Source organism: Xenia sp. Carnegie-2017, unplaced genomic scaffold (assembly GCF_021976095.1).
Source record: "Xenia sp. Carnegie-2017 unplaced genomic scaffold, XeniaSp_v1 HiC_scaffold_2, whole genome shotgun sequence".
In the NCBI taxonomy this organism is placed as follows: Eukaryota; Metazoa; Cnidaria; class Anthozoa; order Malacalcyonacea; family Xeniidae; genus Xenia; species Xenia sp. Carnegie-2017.
Window position 1 is genome coordinate 1,294,111 of NW_025813482.1, and position 21,351 is coordinate 1,315,461.

At 32.1% G+C, this 21,351-nt stretch overlaps 2 protein-coding genes across 2 annotated transcripts; one reads left to right on the forward strand and one right to left on the reverse strand.

Annotated features, from left to right (window-relative positions):
* Positions 1-77: 77 nt before the first annotated feature.
* On the forward strand, positions 78-3,975 carry LOC124440712. Its single transcript, XM_046991141.1, has 8 exons — positions 78-158; positions 290-336; positions 429-953; positions 1,200-1,460; positions 1,709-1,807; positions 2,378-2,438; positions 2,925-2,989; positions 3,226-3,975. The coding sequence occupies exons 1-8, from the start codon at positions 79-81 to the stop codon at positions 3,279-3,281; spliced, it is 1,194 nt and encodes a 397-aa protein (XP_046847097.1). The 5' UTR covers position 78; the 3' UTR covers positions 3,282-3,975.
* Positions 3,926-19,985, reverse strand: LOC124440435 (kinesin-like protein KIF28P; the record flags this gene model as incomplete). Its single annotated transcript, XM_046990829.1, has 28 exons — positions 3,926-4,108; positions 4,506-4,562; positions 4,638-4,724; positions 5,622-5,792; positions 6,080-6,202; positions 7,132-7,197; positions 7,419-7,499; positions 8,562-8,627; positions 8,809-9,027; positions 9,453-9,515; positions 9,609-9,694; positions 10,092-10,258; positions 11,279-11,407; positions 11,857-11,920; positions 12,612-12,714; positions 13,390-13,458; positions 13,536-13,574; positions 13,910-13,968; positions 14,392-14,622; positions 14,953-15,013; positions 15,221-15,291; positions 16,158-16,193; positions 16,524-16,630; positions 17,042-17,149; positions 17,609-17,835; positions 18,401-18,480; positions 18,727-18,859; positions 19,797-19,985. Coding segments are annotated over 28 exons (3,027 nt in total), but the record flags the coding sequence as incomplete, so codon positions are not given.
* Between the last annotated feature and the right edge of the window lie 1,366 nt (positions 19,986-21,351).

The window sequence follows — 21,351 nt, forward strand, 5'->3', positions numbered from 1 at the left end:
GAATAAATATTTGTCGTTTTTTATCGGATAAAAATGAGAATAAATTACTTTGTTTTTCATAAGGTATGCAGAAAATGTATGTGGCTTCCATTGTGGAAAGTATTATTGGAAAGCAATACTGTAACAAGTGGAAATAGCTTGAAAAAAATTTATGAAAGGTGTGCAATCTAGCTCCTGTATGTATTGAAGCACAATTGAAAAAACTACCATCAGCTAAATCAAACAGCTAAACGTGTGCATGTTTAAGAACAGGCTCGATCCAAACATTTTTTACTTTCTTAATTAACAGATATTTACTTGACTTTGAAATATATGAAAAAATGAAACTAATTGAAGGTTTGTTGGCATATTATGGATTTGGTATTAATGTCGTGTTAAAATTATGTGAGAAGAACAAAATGTTCATTTAAGCTTCCCTCCGTTCATAGATACACAAACTTCAGATCAACATGTCAAAAAGAAAAGGGGCAGACCAAAGAATACAGCACAAATTAAGAATAAAAAAAGTGGAGGGAAATATAATAGTCAAATCAAAGAAACGTTTTCCTCAGCAAATTTTACGAAGAAAAATTTTGTAGAATGGCCAAACATGGAAAAATCGAGCAGTCGAAGACAATCACTTTTAATAAGATCAATAGATAGCCAAATAAATAAAACTTTTGAAGGAACTGTAGAGAAACATTTTGAAAATAGCAAAGAAAGGAAGAGAGGAAATGTTATTCCCATGCAAAATTTATATGAGTTTGAACATCCCAAAAAGACAGCAAAAAGGACTGACAAAGCAAACAAGTTAGCACCGTGCAATGAACACACTGTTAAGATTGATGTTAACGAACAGCTATTGGGAGATAATACTTATATTGAAAATTGCGGCAAGAAAACTGTAATTTCCTTCCAAAAAATTGGAAACGACGAATGTGATGTACATTTAAAGGAAAGGAAAAGCTTTTCAGGTTATTTGATTGATGAATTCAATCTGCGGCATAGCCAGCCCAAACTTTTAGTCATGCTTTGCAAATTTCAGACCATTATCATTTGTTTTTGCAATAGGAGAAAACAAAAAACTTGATAATAGCAGTACTTATTAAGTGGGCAGGCTAGCTGTGCAAGCGATTGCATTATAGCAATTCCCAAAACCGTGGTAGATAAAAATTTTCTCTAATTAATATAGGAACAAAAAGTTGCATTTATCTTTTCAGATCCATTAAATGGGATAAAAGATTCATGTTCACGTTTAACTGATGCCACAGGCCTTGATATTACTAAGAAATCAAATGTGACTACGATGTATGAAAATCATATGAACAATAAGCAGAATTTCAGAAAATTACTTCCATCATCTCGTGCAAAAATAGATTCCATTGGTTCTTCTGGAAAGTCAAGGATGTGCCAGAAATCTTTTGAAGTCAAATGTGTTCCTTGTTCGAACCCGAATTTTCCTAATTTACTTCCTTCTGAAGGTACGAATTTTATTGCACTACGGAATATTTAGATACCTAATTCATCGATAGGTGATTCATTTAATTTTTCAGTCGCAAATTGCCACAAAATTTTCAGTTTTTTAAAATTTGAAAATGAAACTTGCTTAAATGACTATTTTGACTTCCATGTGTTCAATGTTTAAATTTTTCTCGGTGTCACTCTTGACGCTATGATTTTGTATCTGAAGAATAAAATAAAACGTAAATAGCTAAAGTCTTCATCTTAGAATCTTTACATGACATGGAAAATGATTGGGGTTATGCTATACAGCAAGAGCTTGAAGATTTAGAAAGAATCATAGCAAATGGAAGCTGCAGCGAAGCAGGTGACGGTGAGAGTTTACCTGCCTTGACGACAATGACTTAATTGTATATGAAGTTATCAATGACATAAAAACAAGTTCAGAAACAAACAATGATCAAGTCATTTCAGTTCTTAATTCGAATTTGTAATTTCTTGCATGTGCATATAAAATGAGCTTGTTTTGGTTTGAGACATTTACGTATAGATTTATTACATGTCATGTAGGATGACACTATAGCAACACAATTGTTCTGTCAATGTATGAAATGTATAAAAAGTAATGCTACACGTGGAAGACTTTGATTAATGATTCGAATCGCAATCACGAGTTTATCATACAGTTATCTAATAGAACGCAAGGCAAAGTTATTCATGATTGATTTACTTACGCTCTCTGATTCAATTTTGGAGAAACATATTGCAAAGCTACTCGGCTATGTAGCTATATATCTTATATCTTTATATGAAGGTAAATGCTAAGACAGTTAACTAACTAAACAGAAAACAATATCTTGGGACATATTTTCTTTCTCCTAAACTTTACAAAAATTTGAACAAATTGGATTTCATATCATTTTATTGTTTGTTGTAGAATTCAATAACTTTGAAAACAAATCACAAAGAAACGACATGAAGATGACGAAAAGAATAGAGTGAGTACATAAGAGCATGTAATTACTCCCATCAACATAACTCCTATCCTCCGTGTGTGTTTTTGTGATTTTTACATTGTGTTTAGTGTTTCTACCACATTCGATTTCGACTTAGACTTTTTAGCGATTAACCCTTAAAATAACTTAAAATAATTATTTCTCGTGATTCTTTATTCCCAGAAAATTTGAGGTGAATCAATATTCCATGAATTTTAACTGCATCCATATTTTTTCTTCAGAAATGCATTCTGTTTTAATTCATCATGTGACCTTCTTCATGAAAAATCTTGTAACTAAGAGTGAAGCAAGATCAATTAATAGGGTCATTCATTATTGATTTCCTGTGTGCGTGTACATCTTTCTGCAAAAGGCTTTTACAAATCTATTAGAATCACAAAAACTTATTTTGAATGTGTTAGCTATGAGATCAAAAAATTATATTGAGAAATGCAGAGTAAAACATAGTAAATATTAACCAAATTGCAGGTCAGAGCAAATCGTAACGGATGAGATGGTAAACGTCGCCATCAAAGAATTGATAAAATGTGATGGTAAGAACGATCATGCTTTGTGATGCTTAATTTATGACTTTAAAACAATATTTTGCATCCGCGAAAGAAAAATATAAAAGTTCTACTTTGTATTTTAAGTCAATTTCAATATTTTAGAGACCGTTTCTCATTTTTTTATAGGAACATGTAAATGCGAATATACCTTATAATATTTGTTGAAATTTTACTAGGCCTAGCATTCTCGTTGGATAACTTAAAATTTTTTATCTGTCTAGAGGTTATGAAATTTATGATTCAGTCAGAACAGGGGTCAGAGTTGGTCACTGAATAATGAAGTAAACACAGTCATATTGCTTTTTCTCAGTGCTATTATGCAAGAGTCAATGATGACATCTTTCGCTCGTGTTTATTTTATTTCGTTTGTTTTTTTGTTACGCATCTTTATGTGGAACATATGTAACGCCATACAGTTATTCAATGTATGCTCTCGAGGGAAATGGTGAGTTTTGTTTTGAAACATTGCATGTGAGATTGGAGGAAAATTATTTCCAGAGAGAAAATATAATAATTGCTTTGTTTCGTACAAGAAAAAAGATGAGAAATTTTGTCAGCTCTTCAATAAAATTAACGTGTTTTGGAGGGAGATTTGTTCGGCGAAATTTCGTTTCAGACTGCTTAAGGGTAACCACGTGTTTTCTGAATCTTTTTTCCTATTAGCTAATAGATGAATTTTGTTGTTTATCAAGCTCGAGAAAAGTTTTTTAGTTTCGGCTCCATAGCTGTTTTATTTTTTATAATATTAAAATGAACAAGAAAAAAATTTTCACCGATGCACGCTGTTATCATGGTAGACATTTTCTCATTCATTTGTTCCTGACATAGAAACGTGTGCATTTGGCAGGAACCATCAATCATTTATATCATAGTTATAACATAATCTACGATTTTCCATTTGCTTGAAATTCAATTTTAATGTGTTATAGTTGATATTATAAATGCATCAAAATATGTGAGTATGATTTACTATAGAAGTGCACAAAATTTACTTCTTGTTTGACGTCTTAATGGCTTTGATCGCTTACTTCGACTGCTGCTTGCATCTGTGTCTTCTGTCGACGATGAATCAGACTCTCCAAGCACTCTTCGAACTTCGGAAATCTTAAGCAAAAATTATTTAAGCGTTCACATTGCATTCTGAGAGAGTTTATCTCTAATGTAACATGAGGATTAGACAAACATGAAAAGTCAAGTGAAAAAGTTTTACTCGGACTTTCTTGACTGATTCTGCCAAAATAATTTTTCAAGGTTAGTTTTTAAGCATTGGTAATTTGCTTCAATTACTCATTAAATTATCATAACTTAACAATCAAATGATTTGTGCATTGAAATATCTTTAAGCTTTTTAAATTATTTTCAAACGTAGAGGGAATAGTGGCACTGAAAAACGACATTCAAACTTTATGTCGTCAACGTCTTTTAAACTTTTCAATTTAGTCCATCAAAATGTGCTCTGCTGCCCATGCTGTTAAACTAATTTCACATGAATATAGCTTACCTCAATTGTAGTGGAACTGCTTTCTTCTTTTTCGTGCTTCAAACGTTCTAATTGTTCCTAGTAATAGTTTTTTGAATAGACTTAAATTTTGTGCTTTATAACGGCAAGTTTGCAATGCGCATTAGCACTCACCATTTTCTTTTCAAGTCTATCGATACGTTTCCTCATGGCAACCTCTTGAGCAGTTTTAAAAAATAATTCTTGGGAACGCTTTCTAATCTGAAGAAGAACAAAAAATTTTCGTGAAATTGTTTACAAATTTAGTATGAAGACAAAAGCTAAAGAAAGACAAGTTCAAGTGACTTTGCTTTTACAATGTATGTATGCCATTGAGTTTGAAAATAAACTCAGAAAATTAAAAAAGAGCAAATTTAAGTTACTAATTGCCATAAATACTTTTCAAAATAAATCCGATAATTAGTTGTACGCATAGCTGTGTGAACATGTTTCTGCATTCCATCCATGTAAAAAAATACATATGCATGCGGAAAAATTTTATGAAGGGCCAGGAAAGCGAAAATTTTGCCATTTAAGTTGTTTTCATTGAAGAAAACTCTTGGCTAAAAACCTAACGATAATTCTCAATTTTTTGCCACCCACAAAATGTTGAAAATTATTTATAGATGACGTAATTTTTTATGTGACAGCAATTATCACTTCGTCAACTTTTTGAAGAAGAAAGTTATTTTTTTTGTATTAAGTTTTCTCGCTTCTCTTCCCTCATACCTAGTTAATTTTCATTAAAACCTAGTTCATTCTCAATGTAACCTAGTTTTTACTCACTAGTTAGCTACTTCACGAGAGTTCTTTATGAGGTTTTAGGTGGGAAAGATGAAAGCTAAAAGCAAACTTTATTTAAAGTCGAAGCTCGGAAAACTCTACAGACTCCGTACAAAATAGTTTGAAAGCTTTTGCATTTGTAATTGAAATTCAAAAAATTATCGAATTTGGCTTCGGCATAGTATCATTTAGAGCTCGTCAAGATTATCTGCCTCAGCTACACTTTGAAAATATGATTGAACTCGCGGCCTGAATAATTCTTGATACCATACTCAACTTCACCCAATAATGTTCAGTTTGCGTTAAAAATTTTACAATTTGAAGTTAATAACTTACTCTGTCATAGTTAGCCGCGAGTGCAATAGTTTCTTTCTTCTTCGCTTCAGACATTAATGCTTTTGTATTTTTTCGTCTGGTTAAAATGCTGACTTTGTTACTCGAAAGTTTTTGTTTACCCCATACTTGAACGACAAGAGGTTTGCATTCCTTTGTAATGCTGTCAATAAACTAAAACAAAAAAAATATATACAAGACCAGCGTCGTTTAGCTGACAGCAAACTACTGTATCATGCATCTAATAAACTTGACCACATGTAAAGTTGACTGGCTGACTGAAGCAATTTTTTTTGCGATTATTGTATATAAATGATGAATCGTAGTTTGAGGGGTCAAGGCTTCTTACAAGAGATTGTTTTACGAAAAAATGTTAGCAAATATATCAATATAAACTAAGGGCTTAATGTGATTAATGCAAAAGGTGAAATAACAACAGCACAAGGTTTGAAGACATTTACCTTTTTTGAGCAAGGGTTAATCGATACTTTTTCCATGTGGAAGAAATCTGGATTTGTTTCTCCAGGGAAGCATTGAGTATTATGGAGCATCGAGTCAAATAGCGAGTACTTGCAGTAAACATCCTTTATAGAGAAAGTCAATGAACTGGTATGTTAAGTAACGAGTAAAACTATAAAAATGCCTTAAAAATAATTGAAAATGTCGAGTTAAAGAAAACGTGTATCTCATATGTCCAAAAATGGCATGCAGACAGTAAACCAGGTAATGTTTTCATTCCAAACACAAAATTTTCTTAAAATTTATGAACGCTAGTCATAATTCTGGGTCCTGGTGCATGCACGAAAGGTAAATGAATCACCATCCAACAGGAAACTCCACTCCCTTCAAAAAAAGATATTTTATCCAATCCGTAAGTTGCGTGGCACATGAAAAACTTGAAAAACTTGGCTCAAAATAAACTTTCCATGCATATAGCTACTGAAATATTTTAATTTTTACAAAATGGTAAAAGAAACGCAGATCATTTAAAGACAGATGTAAAGACAAAAAAACAGTAAAAGAAAATCGTTGATCAAAAAATCTTTTAGTCTCTACCAAATTCAAAAAACATAGTGACCCCACAGTGACCACAACTAACGAGATTATTGCTATGCATTTTTTTTCACTAGGTTGCAATGGATAAGAGAACTATCCTCCGGATAAGAATTATCCATTAGATAAAATATCTGCCATTCGTGCAACCGCTTCATCGTGTAAAACTACACACATGTTCAGTGGCGTAGCGAATAATTTTGGCGGGTCTGAGCATCAAATTTGAAGACAATTTTGGCATGGCACTCTCATGATTTGAACGTAGTTACCAAAAACCGGAGATACAATCTTTTCAGACAGAATGATTGGAAGGTCTGGAATCCCCAACCCACCCCCGATCGGGACGCATTTGTGTGGCCTGTGAAACCGACATTTTGCACACTGCTAATTATCCCTATGCACGTCTAGTCGATGATTGTCTGTATAGAACTCTACCAGGAAATGAAGCAGTTAAACATACTGTATATTTCTTTGGTATTCCTCTTGCAGTTGCAATCTTCATAACAAATTCGAAATTCTTGCCAATCTATTTATACGAAAATAAACCTTACAAGAAAACTAATTCATGAAAATATTCACAACGTTAATAGAGTTTGTAGGCAATTTAAGGTAATGCATATTTGCCAGAGCGCGAAAACAAGCATTCCATAGCAGACAAATACTTATATTTTCTTTTGGGGAAACATCTTCAGCATGCATGCATTCATCTCAACGTTCTTCAAGATTTTGTGAAATTTATCTACCTACCAAACTTTCTGGGTCCACTACTGATGTATTATCGTTATCTGTTACTTCACTGCCATCCTCTTTTATTGGCACAACTGCCATCTAATTAAAAAAATTAAATAAAGATTCAACTACTTTTTCAAAATAATCAAGCTCATAAAAATAAAGAAAAAACATGAAGCAACTTTAAACTGACATTTCTTTTTTGATAACGCTTTTTTGTACAATTATATTTTCACTCGTTATAGTCGATCCTTAAAATAACGTGCAAGCAAACGCTGTCAAAATGTTCTCTCAACATGCTCTCAATATTGTTTTGCGTTTATTGAATGATTTTAAGTGTTGTGTGTAAACGCTCTCAACATGTTGAGCCTTAAAATGATAAAACATAAGATGATGAGATGAAATTTTCCACAAGGCTTACCACCTGCAAAACATAGTTACATGTATACGGCTGTGTGAGCAACTACATTACAACGATATGCTTTACACAGTGCCCATGCCTTTTTTGCTCAGCATTGTTGAGTCTATTGCCCAATGGCCCAAACGAATTTCTATCTCATCGAAATGTTATATATCGTATTTTGGTAGTCTTTGAAATCAGCTGGTATATATATTTTCCATTTCTGTTTTAGTCAAACTAGCATAATTGCAGTAATCTTATAAAGTTGAAATTTTTAGACAAACTCTATTTCATTTTTAAATTTCATTTAATAAAACTTACAAATTATTATTTTTTCTTTAATCGATGTATTCAGAAAAAATCACTTTAGAATAGCCTTACGCTAGAGTCCCCCCTCCTTGCCCTGTTGTCTTTCCGGCATCCCTGATATTTTTTATAATAATTAGTGGTTTTGGCAAACATGCTTTTCCTGAAAGAATATTTTACTCTTTAAACTATTTTTCAATAATGAAATCGGTTATGTCTAAGAAAAGTGTGAGCATTTAGTCACATAAACTATAATTTACATTCCACCCATAAGTACGCAACGTTTTAACAAACTATAAATTAAACATCTCCAGTTTTGAAACTTTTCACAATATAATACCATATATTACAATATATAAAGAACAATATAAAAAACAATAACATTTTATCGACATATGTATTATGCTAAGAGTTAGCAAATTTTTCGAAAAATATTTACTCAGTCTGTATCTTACTCTTATGCGGCCAACTTCGTTATCTCTGTAATCAATTACAGTAAATGTGTTTTCGTGTAATTTTACCTAGAATTCAGAGGATAAACTATTTACGTATCGATGAGAATAATTAAAACATGACAATCAGAACAATAATTTCACATGTTGAAAAACGGTCAAATCGCAAAATTCAGAAATCTTGCTATGCCGAATCAACAATGATAACGGAAACATTATTATACCAACTATTCTCATGTTTAAAGCCTACCATGTAGCAGATTGACTCCAAATAAACTTCGACACAACCAATCAGAACCTCAGTGGTTTCTGATTCTATGAATGGGTCAAGTTCATCAGGAAGATCCCATTCATGTCCTTCTTCATGATATCGATACATTTCTTGCATTAAGTCTTTTCGATTGATAAACTTTTTTATAGACCACATCCACTCGAATCTCGACTGAAGATTTGTCATTATAACAAACACCTGAAATCGGCAAGTGACGAGGCTTCATTGTGTACGCTCTCATCAGAATTTTATTTAGAGTATTTCAAATGTGGCCTTCACACAGTGAAAATCTTTAAATAACGATAAATTTACAGTGGCTTAAAAATACAGGGACACCAGAACACCTATAGTTAGGGAAGAGGCATAATATTCGTACATTCGTATTCACAGCTCTTGAAAAACAATTCATTCAAAAAAACATCAAAAAAACAGGCAAAACACGCATGTTTCAAAATTTGTTCCCCCCCAAAAAAAAGTTGTCGACGTTCTAGCGTCCCTGAAAAAATATTCAAAGGCTCAAAAGTCGTGATTTCTTAAGCAAATACTAGATTATTCAGTATGTGCTAGATGAACAAGCCATGGTATTTAATAAAAGTATGAAGAATGTTCATTTCTTGGCATACCTCAGGATGCCCCATAACAAGTCTTCTTAATTTATAAGATAGTACACCTACTTCATATTTAACCTTAAAATAGAATGATTGTAATAATAACAATTATAATCATGGACAAAATAGTAACGTAAAAATTCATTTCTTTTTCTTGGGAGAGAAGGATACCTTTTTATCAAGTTCCTCGCTGATTGCATTTGCAAGTTCGGTCATTGGAAAAATGTCAATTACTTTCTCTTGTATTAGAAGGTCGTCTACATAAAATATAGTCAAAATAGAAAGGTTTTGTTATTGTATGTATACGTAGAGTATGGAGCGTTTTTGCTGAGAAAAATTCACATGTTAACCATTTTTTGAAAAACAACAAGCCTTAACAAAAATACAACAAAGAACGATCAAGATAAACGCAAAAATTTTTGTTTGAAAATACTAAATACAAAAAAAGATAGTTTGCTAGATCACTGTTAATAGATTTTTGCATTGATTTTGCTAAGTAAAACGAGGATACATGCAGGAAAACTGTTCGAAAAAAAGAGTAGGAAAATGCAAGATCTTTGAGCCGGGAGAATATGAAATCCTTTCCGATTCCTGTTACTTTATAATAATTTACTTGAAAAGCCCAAAATCATGTTTTTAAAAGTTTAAATTGACCTTTTGACACATCAGAGCTCTTGTAACACACATTGCAAAAGTTAGAAGCAATTTCCTTTTGAGCAATTGCATAATCGACTTCCTCGACTTCAACGCCTTCTATAATGGCCATAGCAATCTCTTGCGGATGATAAAATACGTATAGTTGATTGGTACCAAACATTATCCTGGATATACAAGAATTGTAAAAGTATCAAAATATGAGAAAATAAGAATTTGAAAACATTGAATAGATGAAACTATTGATAACGTTTCAATTACGAACAATATTTTAAAATAAAAACAATAAAACAGATGAGTTGATAGGTTAAAACTGAGTTTGCATTAGCCTGAGCAAACCGTTCTGAGCTAGATCAGTTAGCTGAATCAACAAAGATAACTTGCAAATCAATCATAAATACATGTCAGAAGAAAAGATCTCCTAGGTTTGCATAAGCCAGTGCAAACACAGTAAACATCTTTTATATTTTTTAAACAAAAGCCTGTACGAGCTAGAAACCATTTAAGAATTATTAAATAAAATGTAAAAATATTTAACAAAAATATTCCCCAGTGGAACCTTTTACATTAATACCGACGCTCAAAAAGAACAACTCAGTCTTTGTCTAGTCATCTTGGATAGTGATTGCTATCATCTGCACTAAAGCAGGCAGGATGCTCTATTATCATTAAATACTATTATTTTTAATTTTTTATACTTTATATCTCTAACGTTTTGGCACTTTGTCTCAGTGTTACTCAAATGAAGCTTACTCTTAAGTAGATCTTTGTGACTGCTTGGGTATAAAAGACACACAAAAGTAAGCTATTGGGTCACAGTTGAAAGAATTCACAGAAGAAATAATTTTCTGAGGTAATCAAAGACCTCAGGGCAGAGCAAGCTGTACCTCCCTCACCCAATTCCATTCCAATAATGTTGTCTCCATTTTCAATATTTGAAGTACGTTTGACCAATTTCTGCAGCTTTAGCTTGTAAAAGCGCAACCCCCCCCAAAAAAAATATGCTTGGTGGTCCTTGGAAATTCAGGATGTAAATTATAATTGCTACGAATGACCATTGTAAAACAGTAATTCCTTGTTGCACTAACAACACAGAAGTCTATTATAAAAGTTAAGTGTATTTTTTCAGTCAACACAAAACAAAATAGAATGAGGTTAATCTCTTTTAATTGTTCATACCCTTTTACCTGTCGTTATGATGTAGTATAATACTCTCTGTTACAGGTTCTCCATTTACAAGAAGTGCAGAACTACCACAACTTTGAATACTATTGTCGTTGCCCATACATGTTATAATTGCGTGATTCTTTTTAATTCTACAATTAGATCATTGCTTGATTTTAGCAACAGGTAAAACTATTACATTATTCATGGCAATCAGGCATTGTTTGACTGCAGCATTACTGCATTATTGTCAGATGATATAAAAGAAGATTACAAGGACTGCAGAAAGCCAATAATTGAGAGAGTAATATTCATATGAGCAAATTGTGACTACGTTTACAATGTATGAATATAAATTTAGCGCAACTCACCCCTTTCCAGTATTTAAGAGTGTTTAGAAAACAAAACTAAACTATGGATTAGTCAAACTACAAGCTTAGTTTTCTCTTTCACAGACAAATATGACTTAAATCTCGGGAAAACCACTTGAGGACGTGTTGTTTTATTATTATCAACATTTTCCACCGCTATTTTATTTCTCAACACGTCATTTTTGGCATTAATATACATAAATTGTAGAACGTATGAAAAAAACACGCACTTTAGTCCAGTTAACGTTATCTCAGGGACAGGATCAGCTTTTTCACTTCCAACAAGATTATTGCCTGCAACAAATAATAATAAACTGTCATTTACACATAACACCCTATAAGAAAAATACGGTGGCATCCATTGTAACGTTAAGAAGATGATTGCACAAGATTTATGATAAGAAACACGCATTTGTATCACGAAAGGTTCAGATTAAAGAATTTTCTTGTTGTTAAGTATGTGCATGAAAGTAGGTTGTGCAACTTAAGTGTTTTAAATCATTCCATAGCTTTGGACAGTAACTATGTACCCGTTAATTATATGACGAGAAAACGACTAAAAATCCGACACTTGTGTTTTAATATAACCTGTTGCAGTCCCAATTTCTTCTCTTAAATCAAAAAGCATATTTTGCAGTTGTTTGTAGTTTATAAGGCTTTATTACTGACAATCATAAAAAAACCGAACACCATATAAGGTCGTTTTAACATAAACGTTGGAAAAGTCACTGCATGAGCAGCATCAAGTCTTTAAATTGAACTTTTCTTGATCTATTTCTAGTTTCCATCCGAGTTTAAACTTACTTATTTCTGAGCCTATTGAAACAAGGTTGAATATTGATGTTCGTGTTTGCTAATTTTTTTTAAAATAAAGTTTTTTCATCAACTGGCCTATATAATTGATTTTTGGAAGGGTAGAAGTATGAATTGTAATCAGCAGTGTCACTGCTAATCAAACATTGATGAGCCTATTTAAAGATTTTACCTGGTTTGAGAAGATAATAAATCATTCCTGATAACTGTGGATCAGCATTCAAATTCCATATATGAGGAGTTTTTTGTTGCTCTTCCTTCTTTGCCATTTTTGTCTACAAGATAACAAGTTGACTATGAATAACTTAGAGAATGGAATTTAGAAGAATTTAAAATAAGAATAAATCGGTAGACAGTGCTTTTTAAGTCTTGATTGACAATGATATGGACTATATAGAGAAGCAGATGATGCATTTTAGCAGGATTCATTTTACGTGAAGTAATATATATACAAAAGTAATATAAGCAGTAAAGTAAAGCTAGTGTAACAACTTTCATGGCAGGCTGCAAATATCCATAGCGATTTGTTGTGCATCTTGCTTTCTCGTTTACAAGTAGAAGATATCTCATCGCAAACGTATGTCGTTTTATTTTCAAATGCTATGCATGAAATCTGGACTTTAAAAACAGAAATTCGACCTTTGTTCATAACATTTTACAATAAACTTAACCATAAATTCTAAGTATCATAAAACTAATGCCATTATAATTAAACTAGATTGAAAATAAGTAATTTACTATGTTTCTACAAACAGGTCAGAAATGTGTGAAATAAAAAATGCAACAATCCCACCCATACATCTGCGTCATCAACTATTTTTCTTGTTAATTTTCCACAGGTAGCATGCATTATTCAAATCGTGATATGACACTTTCCCATCAATTATATGGTCAGGTCAACTATAATACAAATATATGAAAATAATGTAAAATAGCCTCCGTATACAAACCTTACGAGTGATCTCAATTTTTTTCAGTTTCGATAAATTTTCTTCTCTGTGGTCTTTCTCTAGATTCATCTACATACAAAATATCAAACTCAAACAAAGGCAACCAAGTATCATTGGCAGATTTTAGTTAAGGATATGAACTTAACTGCTTGTAATCTTTCGATTCGACTTTTTAGCATTCCTTCCTGAATAAGAAAATATTTGCACTTTGATTAGCTTAGAAACATTCTTACCCGTAGAAAGATTCATTTTTCACAAGTAAGCAGTTACGGATGACGGAAACCAAATTTCTCTTGATAAAAAATATGATTTTTCAAAGCTTTAAAACATTTAAACTTGAGAGTTCTATATGTGCAAAAGGATGTCGTACTTAATTCTAGCTGTTCGTAAAGGTTAAAATGAGCATAAGTATACCAACTAGTCTCTGTGACAAGCCTCGAATGCAAGATAAATCTTATGGCAAATCATAAGCAGAATATCAAAATTAGTTTATTATTTCTTTTATTAAAACATATTTTACCCGCCGTTGAAGCTCCTGAATGATTTTATAATCAGTGCCATAACCAACAGCAATGAAATCTTTAAGAAAGTATTTTACGACATTAACAATTCATGACAAAACATTCAAAGAGACACTTTATAACTACAAATGAAACGTAAAATTTGTTAGATAATGAATATTTCTCAGGATAATATTGGCCATCCATCTTCTCCTCATGCACTTTTCTTTATTTGATTTAAAATGGTGTGTCTTTCACCTTACTTTACTCAAACAAAGCCCATTTTGAATCCCAAGTCAAAAAATCTTTCGAGAATTTTATGAGTCCCTAGACTTTTTACAACATCTTTACTTTAGAAAAAATAATACAATACTTCAAGTTTACTGTTATCCTTATAATGTTATACACACACTGGCACAATTTTAAAGAATTACATCTCTTTATCTGTCGCACATCTAAAATCCCGACCTTTTGTGATTGTTAAGCATCTTAATTCTTTTACCTGTTATGAACATCTTGCTTGAATTTTCCTCTAACTCATCATCATCATCATCATCATCATCATCATGATCTTGTTCATGTTTTTGAACTTGTAATGACCTATTTTTTACTAATTGAGCAGCTTGTATGCTCTCCAGTAGCATTTGTCTTTCTTCTTTAAGTTCACCGAGTATTTTTCCTATGGGATCATTGTTGATGGTTACTCTTCCCTTGATTTTCTTTGCACGATCAGCTAATTCATATGATAAACGACAGATATGTTAAGGGAATAAGCATTTAACACAAACCTGTGAGCAAACACGCTATACCATTGAGCGAATTAAGAGTTAAGACTTTATTGATCTGACTTTTGACGAGAAAGAATCGGGCATGCATCTTGAAACATGGTCATGCATGTTCATCAAAAATATACAAATATTTAAATATAGTTATTGAAAGAATTTTCAAAAAACTTCGAAAATTCTTTCTTTCAGCTTCTAAAACGATATTTAATGTATTAAGTTAAAACTATTTTTGATGAGCAAGACAGCAAATCAACAGCATTAATTTAATGTAAACAAACCACATTGTAAAGTTGATAAAGTTTCATCGTAGTTACTATCTGACGGACTTATTGCAGCAATCTTTAAAAAAAAACAATTATTAGCACATGTATATGTTATGAAAAGATCTCCCAATGATCAGTTGTGATCTCTCTGTTATCTCGCATCGATTTCCTCCAGTACCCCTACAATCTCCTGTGAACTTCCTACGCTTTGCTGTAAGTTTCTTGAAAAATGATCCCTCGACTCTTTTAGATTAAACCATGCTTTAAAATGAATAATATTTACCATGATTGTTTTACTATTCCCGCCGAGCACATTTTTTAATAGTTTGGTAAGAGCAGAGCTATCGTATGGCACTATTATAACAAGAAATTTATTAATAGATTAAGATATCAAATGTAGCTACAGATACAAAAACACAAAAATGCTAGACTTCCATTATGGTTAGAAATAGTATAAAATCAATTACACCAGTTCAGTTTTAAATTCAAACTACTCTTGTGACTTTGGTATTTTATTTAGTTTCCAATCAAAAATCCTACCAATAGAATTGCAATAAAGTTTTTTGAAATATATTTATAAAATAAAACAATAAAAACGCGTGCGCGGTGATTATTCTATGTGTGTGTTTTCTTTAGCTTATGCAAGTTGATCTAAGCTCATTTCAATGAGTCAAATCAATAAAAGAGCAGTTATGATTACTTTGGTATTGGGCTTGCCCTGATCTGCTTTCAAGTTCTCCCAAATGTCTCCTCATGAGTTAGCATAAGTCCGTGAAAACACAGTTAATATCTTTTATTTCTTAAATGAAAGTGTAATTGTTGGAAATATCATTACAAATGCTTTCTATTTTTTGAAATATAATTAGAATTGCCAGCAGATTTGCCATAAAATGTTTTGACAAGTATTCAAACAAAAAAATGAGCTGTTTAAATTTAGTTTTCCTAACTCTGGATCTGTTACAGAGAAAAATTAGAGTGTTTCAAAGTAGGTATCATAGACAGAAAGTGGTCGCTGGAACACTACGCATTCTGTAACATTATTGAAAAAGTCCCTTGCATCCCTGTCTAAGTTGTCTTCTAAGGGTGCATGAAGGAGTGCTCGGGTTTTGATAAAAAATTTGTCTCAACATTAACGAGACTATGATATTGCAATAATCATAATATTAACAATGTTTTACATAAACTTGTTTCAAGACAACAGTCTTTAAAACTTTGTTTACCTGTTACATCCATTCCTTCAGATTTTTTAACAAGATCTGGAATGTGAAAAGTACAATTATTTAGATTGACTTTATTGTTCAAAAAGCATGCGCATTGTTTGTATAATGTTGCAGTTTCTTAGTGGACAACAAGTAATAGGGCTTGTTAACAAAGTTTATAAAAATATATGACATGAGTATCAATTTTCATATTTCGGATTATAATTCAAATGAATTATATCTCTTGATTAATTTTGTGCACAGTCACGGTTTCACTTCACATAATTAAATAATTATTTTTCATTAGAACAATGATTTTAACTCTCACAGTGGTTATAATGAGGTGTAAGGATATTCTAAAGCTGGTATAAAGTATATATACTTTACCTGCCATAACATCTCCCAATGATGACAACGATAGATTAATAGCAACTTTTTCTTTCACTCGATCATCCATAGCACCATTCACATCCATGGTAATATCAGAAAGTTCACTACAAAAACGATATTATCACTGATCATTAGTTTAATCATTCCTGCTCTTTTATTAATTTCAAGAAGAATTTGCTGACGAAATGTCGAACACATTGCACATGAGTAATTGGCTTCGAACATTTAAACCAAAACAGAAATTTTGCATGAGTGTACAGCAGATCAGTAGCGGATCTAGCGTAAGTCAAAATAAATTACTGCAGCACATTTTGGCATATATTTACATTTTTAAGTACCAAACCATTGGTATAATTATATTCTTTAGAAATTCAAAACCAATAGTGTTTTTCTGAAAAAAAATTAAAATTAAAATTGCGCAACTATAGTTTATTTTGACGAACGCTGGGCCGCTTTTGCAGTAGATTATTGTGAAAGATACAATGAATGAAGGTGTAGCTATATGGATTGTGTACCTTCCAGCCAAGTCGATCATTTTTATCATCACTGTTTTCACTATTTCTATTTCTGCTTCATTCTTTTGTTTTTTCATAAATGTTATCTCAGCTATAGTATGAGCACGACTAAATAACAAAATAATAATTAAAGTGTCCCTTATGATTGAAAACTCAGCGTTACAAGGGAAGTGAAAAAATTTCATCGATCTTCAATAATTGCTATATAGTCTTTGAAAAACTCGCTCGTGCATGTTTGTTTGTAAATGTAAAAACTCAAAAACTATACTATTACCTATACTAATAATAAATACATGAAAAAATTTCCTAGATGCATGAGATTATTGTGGATGAAAAAGTACAAAATTCCCTAGATACTTTGACCCGCCAAAATTTTCAAATTAAAATTGCCTTTTATCCACTGGGCGCAGACAAAGTTTTTATAGCGGAAGATAAATTAAAAAACCCCAAATATGCAATGTGCTCTATCATCTATATTGATATTTAAAATAGATTTTGTTTTCAGTTCTTTATCAGATGATAAAATTAAGTTTTTTCAGTTCAATTTCTATGTTTTTGAAAACTGACCTGCTAGTAATATTCTTGTTTGTTGCAGCAATGGAACGATTTCTGATTCCCTCTTCTATTTTATCTTTAATATCATAATAACTTACGACGGGTAAAATATGCAATCCTTCGACAAAAAATCCTTCTTTTGGATTCTCTTGTATTCTCAACCCATCCTGTTTGATGTTGCTTGGATTTAACAAATCGTGCACTTTTTCGTTGTAAATTTCAAGCATACTGAACTGAACCTACACAAGAGAAAATTCTGATCATCAAAATTGTCAGATATAAGAACTTTGAAGTAATATCCTACAGAAACCAGATTGGTTTAACTAAATCAAGGTTTACCTGAGAATTGGTAGGTTCAATTAACTGATCTATAGAACGACTTACACGTCTATATTACATAATACAGTTGAATGGTCTTATATCATCATTTTATATACGTCGCGCTTGTAGGCAGAATAATCCTAAGCAGGATAATCATTGTTGGTTGTGTTGTCTTAAAGCACTAGACCAAATCTGTCTGCCAGCAAAACGTAAACACGGTTTTATTATACTATAGAGTCTCGGTTGTCGTCAGAGTATTGTCCTAGCCGTTTATTTATTTCAAATTTCAGTAAAAATGTTTCTGTATTCACTTATTGCAACACAATAAATTTTAAAGAAATTAATAAATGTTCTGAAATTTATATACTTAGTACCAGGATTAAAACTGGCGGACAACGGCCACTTCAATGGTTGTTGACATATTCTTGTCATAATAATACATTTATCTAAAAATGAAACGTTTATTGTTGTATAGATAAAAACCTCAAAATTAGCAGCTACTCCATCGTTGTCACTTTTTTTTATCTTTTCAAAAATTCCTTCGCAAAACATTGGAAGAATACCTGAAATTACGATAGTTGACACACAGTATTAAAAAACATTGCATATATAAATGTCTGCAGGGTAACAATCATTTAATGGTAAAAAAAATTGTAAAAAATTCTTTAAACAACTTTTGCTGTTTTCACAAAACAGATTTTTTCTAATCATATACATGGCTTCAGTCCATAGTTGACGGATGAGGTTTTGAATAGAATAGAAGATATACGAATTATTTAGCCACATTCCTACATTATAATGTACAAAACCTTTGTTTGGACCATATCCGAAAATAGACCAAGATTTTCCAGAACCACTCTGTCCGTAGGCAAATAGTGATGTGTTATGGCCTGCCCAGACATTGTTCAACATAAATTTACCAAGGTCGTTGTAAACTTTATTCTAAAATATTGGATGTATAACGACTCAATGATTAAAATCCTGATTTTCGAAGCAATTAGCTAAATTAATGCCAAAAATTAGACAAAAACTTTAAACATTTTCCTTTGAAAGAAATCAATTTTGAATTAGTGTGTACAAACAGGTATATTTCTCTCAATAATTAATACATTACTATCTCAAAAACCATCATTATCCTGCTTCCGGATAGAGCAGTAACAGCCGTTTGCATTGTGATTGCAGAAAAATTTTCCACCTTGTCAACAGACGGAGACAAACTTCTTAGGGGCTGTTCACATGAGCCCGGTAACCGGGAATCAGCGAAGAGTGAAATGATTTTAAGTCATTGAAAGAAGTAAAAACTTTAAGCACACAACTTACAGTCTTTTTTTTAGGATCATAAGTCATTTTAATCGTGATTTTTAATTCAGGCTATAAGTTATTTGTTTTTATTTTAAATGTTTTGTGAATTTACAAAGTCAGAGCATTAAAGAAATTGCTCAAATACTTTTTTTGTTTTGAAGTGTCGATTCTTTTCCATTTTCCAAAATGATTGAACGACTCGCTGAATCCCGGCTATCGGGCTCATGTGAACAGCCCCTTAGAAAGCTTGATAGCAACTAAAAAGTTATTGTGGTGATTGTGATGGTTACGTTAACTGAAATTCATACATCATGTGCATTGGAAAGACTCTTACATACAAAGCCATGCTAGAAATTAAAGAAATACATTTTATGTTAAAGCATTTTATAGTGTCTTGTAACTACTGAGTGCAGAATCTAAATAAGTCATATTCCTGCGGAACGGCAAATTACGTACCTCTTACCCCGATTTGTTACATGTTTTGTCGCTCAATCTACCCTCTCCCCCCTCCTCCCCTTCCGCAAAAAACAATTTGCTTATGTAGCCTAGCTCTCTCCTTAACACAAAACATTCATACCTGGTCAGCATAATGAGGGTTAGTCGGCCTTAAATATCCGGACTCATTTTCCTCAAATCCATCGTGGGACCAAAAACAGTGGTCAAAAGTAAACTCACATGGCGGATTATTGGGTGCGTTAGGATCATTGATTGTGGTTCTTTTTCCATCCATCTGAATAATAAGACCCGCTTTTCGTGCCTTTTCTCTTTTATTGTATGGTATGGTTAAGGAAGACGGAGTTATTTACATTTGTACATTGATATGTGTTTACAGGCAACTGTTTAAATAAAAAGTTGAAAAATGTTGAATATTATTTGAATTACTGAAACGTCTGATTCCAGCATGGCACTTCATGTAAGTTAACTTATTTCCCAAATTGTCTCAAAATGAAGTAAACGCACTAAATATACCCAGTATTGGAACATATTATAGTGGTTTTCATGTATGCAGTGCTGTCAAACTCCTACCAAAAGAACATCATTTGATTTTATCGTTATAAGTTGACATGGTGGAAGCATTTTCCTACTTTGCTATTCCTTTAGCAATGCATGAAAACAAAGAAAGGTTACATGAGATGCCAGGCATACTTTCATGTTGATGCAGCATAATTGAAGAGCTTTTCATATTATTTATGAATTGTAAACTTGCTCTAGATGCCTAAGAGGTAGATCCTACAGACAAAAGAATGATGAAAGTATTTCAAGAAAGAGCTAACTCTTGTTATTGGAATATTTATGTTCAATGCTTCTCAAAAAATGCTTTTATACTTTGCGTTTTCTGAAGGCATAATTTTGCGACGAACTTGTCATCGTCTTCAATTATCAGATATCGTCATCAGAGTGATTGCTAAGTTATTCATCGAGCTGCACTATTATCAATTCAGGATAAGTTCAAGATTAAAATCGTTGTTTTTGCTGATGTTCATTGTAGTAGGACAAACGATATAAATACATACAAAAACTATTAAGCTCTTAAATATCGCAAAGGATCAAAACAATCTCAAGTTGTTTAGACGTGCAAGCAATATTCAAATAGTAAAATTACTTTTCGATGGGCTTGAAAACTACTTAGACAGGTATTCACAGTCTTACCTTGAAGGCAAATACAGCCGTCTTAAGCTCAAAGCAAACAAATTCATGCATTTATCTCTTAATCTAAAGGATATGAAAGGCCGCACTCGTACTGCAACCTTCACATTTTCTATGATCGTGTTTGACTTTTCTGCCATCACCAATAATTATTCAACCTCAAAAACGTCTCAAAAACGACCACTTATTATCAAATATAGATTTTACAATGAAAAACTCGTTTAAGACTCCAAAGCTTCGTCAGTTTAATAAATCAAAGTGGCTACAGAGTCTATAAAAACGGCTGCAACCCCTATTTGCATAATAGCCACTGCAAATCAGCAAATCATTATCTGTGTAAATATTTATTCTCCTGGGCTTTTAAAATAAATTCCAATTTTATACGTTGATATGCAGAGCATGACCGAGAATATTCCACGACAGAACTTCGAGACTTGATTTACGAGCAAATGCAAAGTCCTATACAAAAACAAGAAACCGTTTAA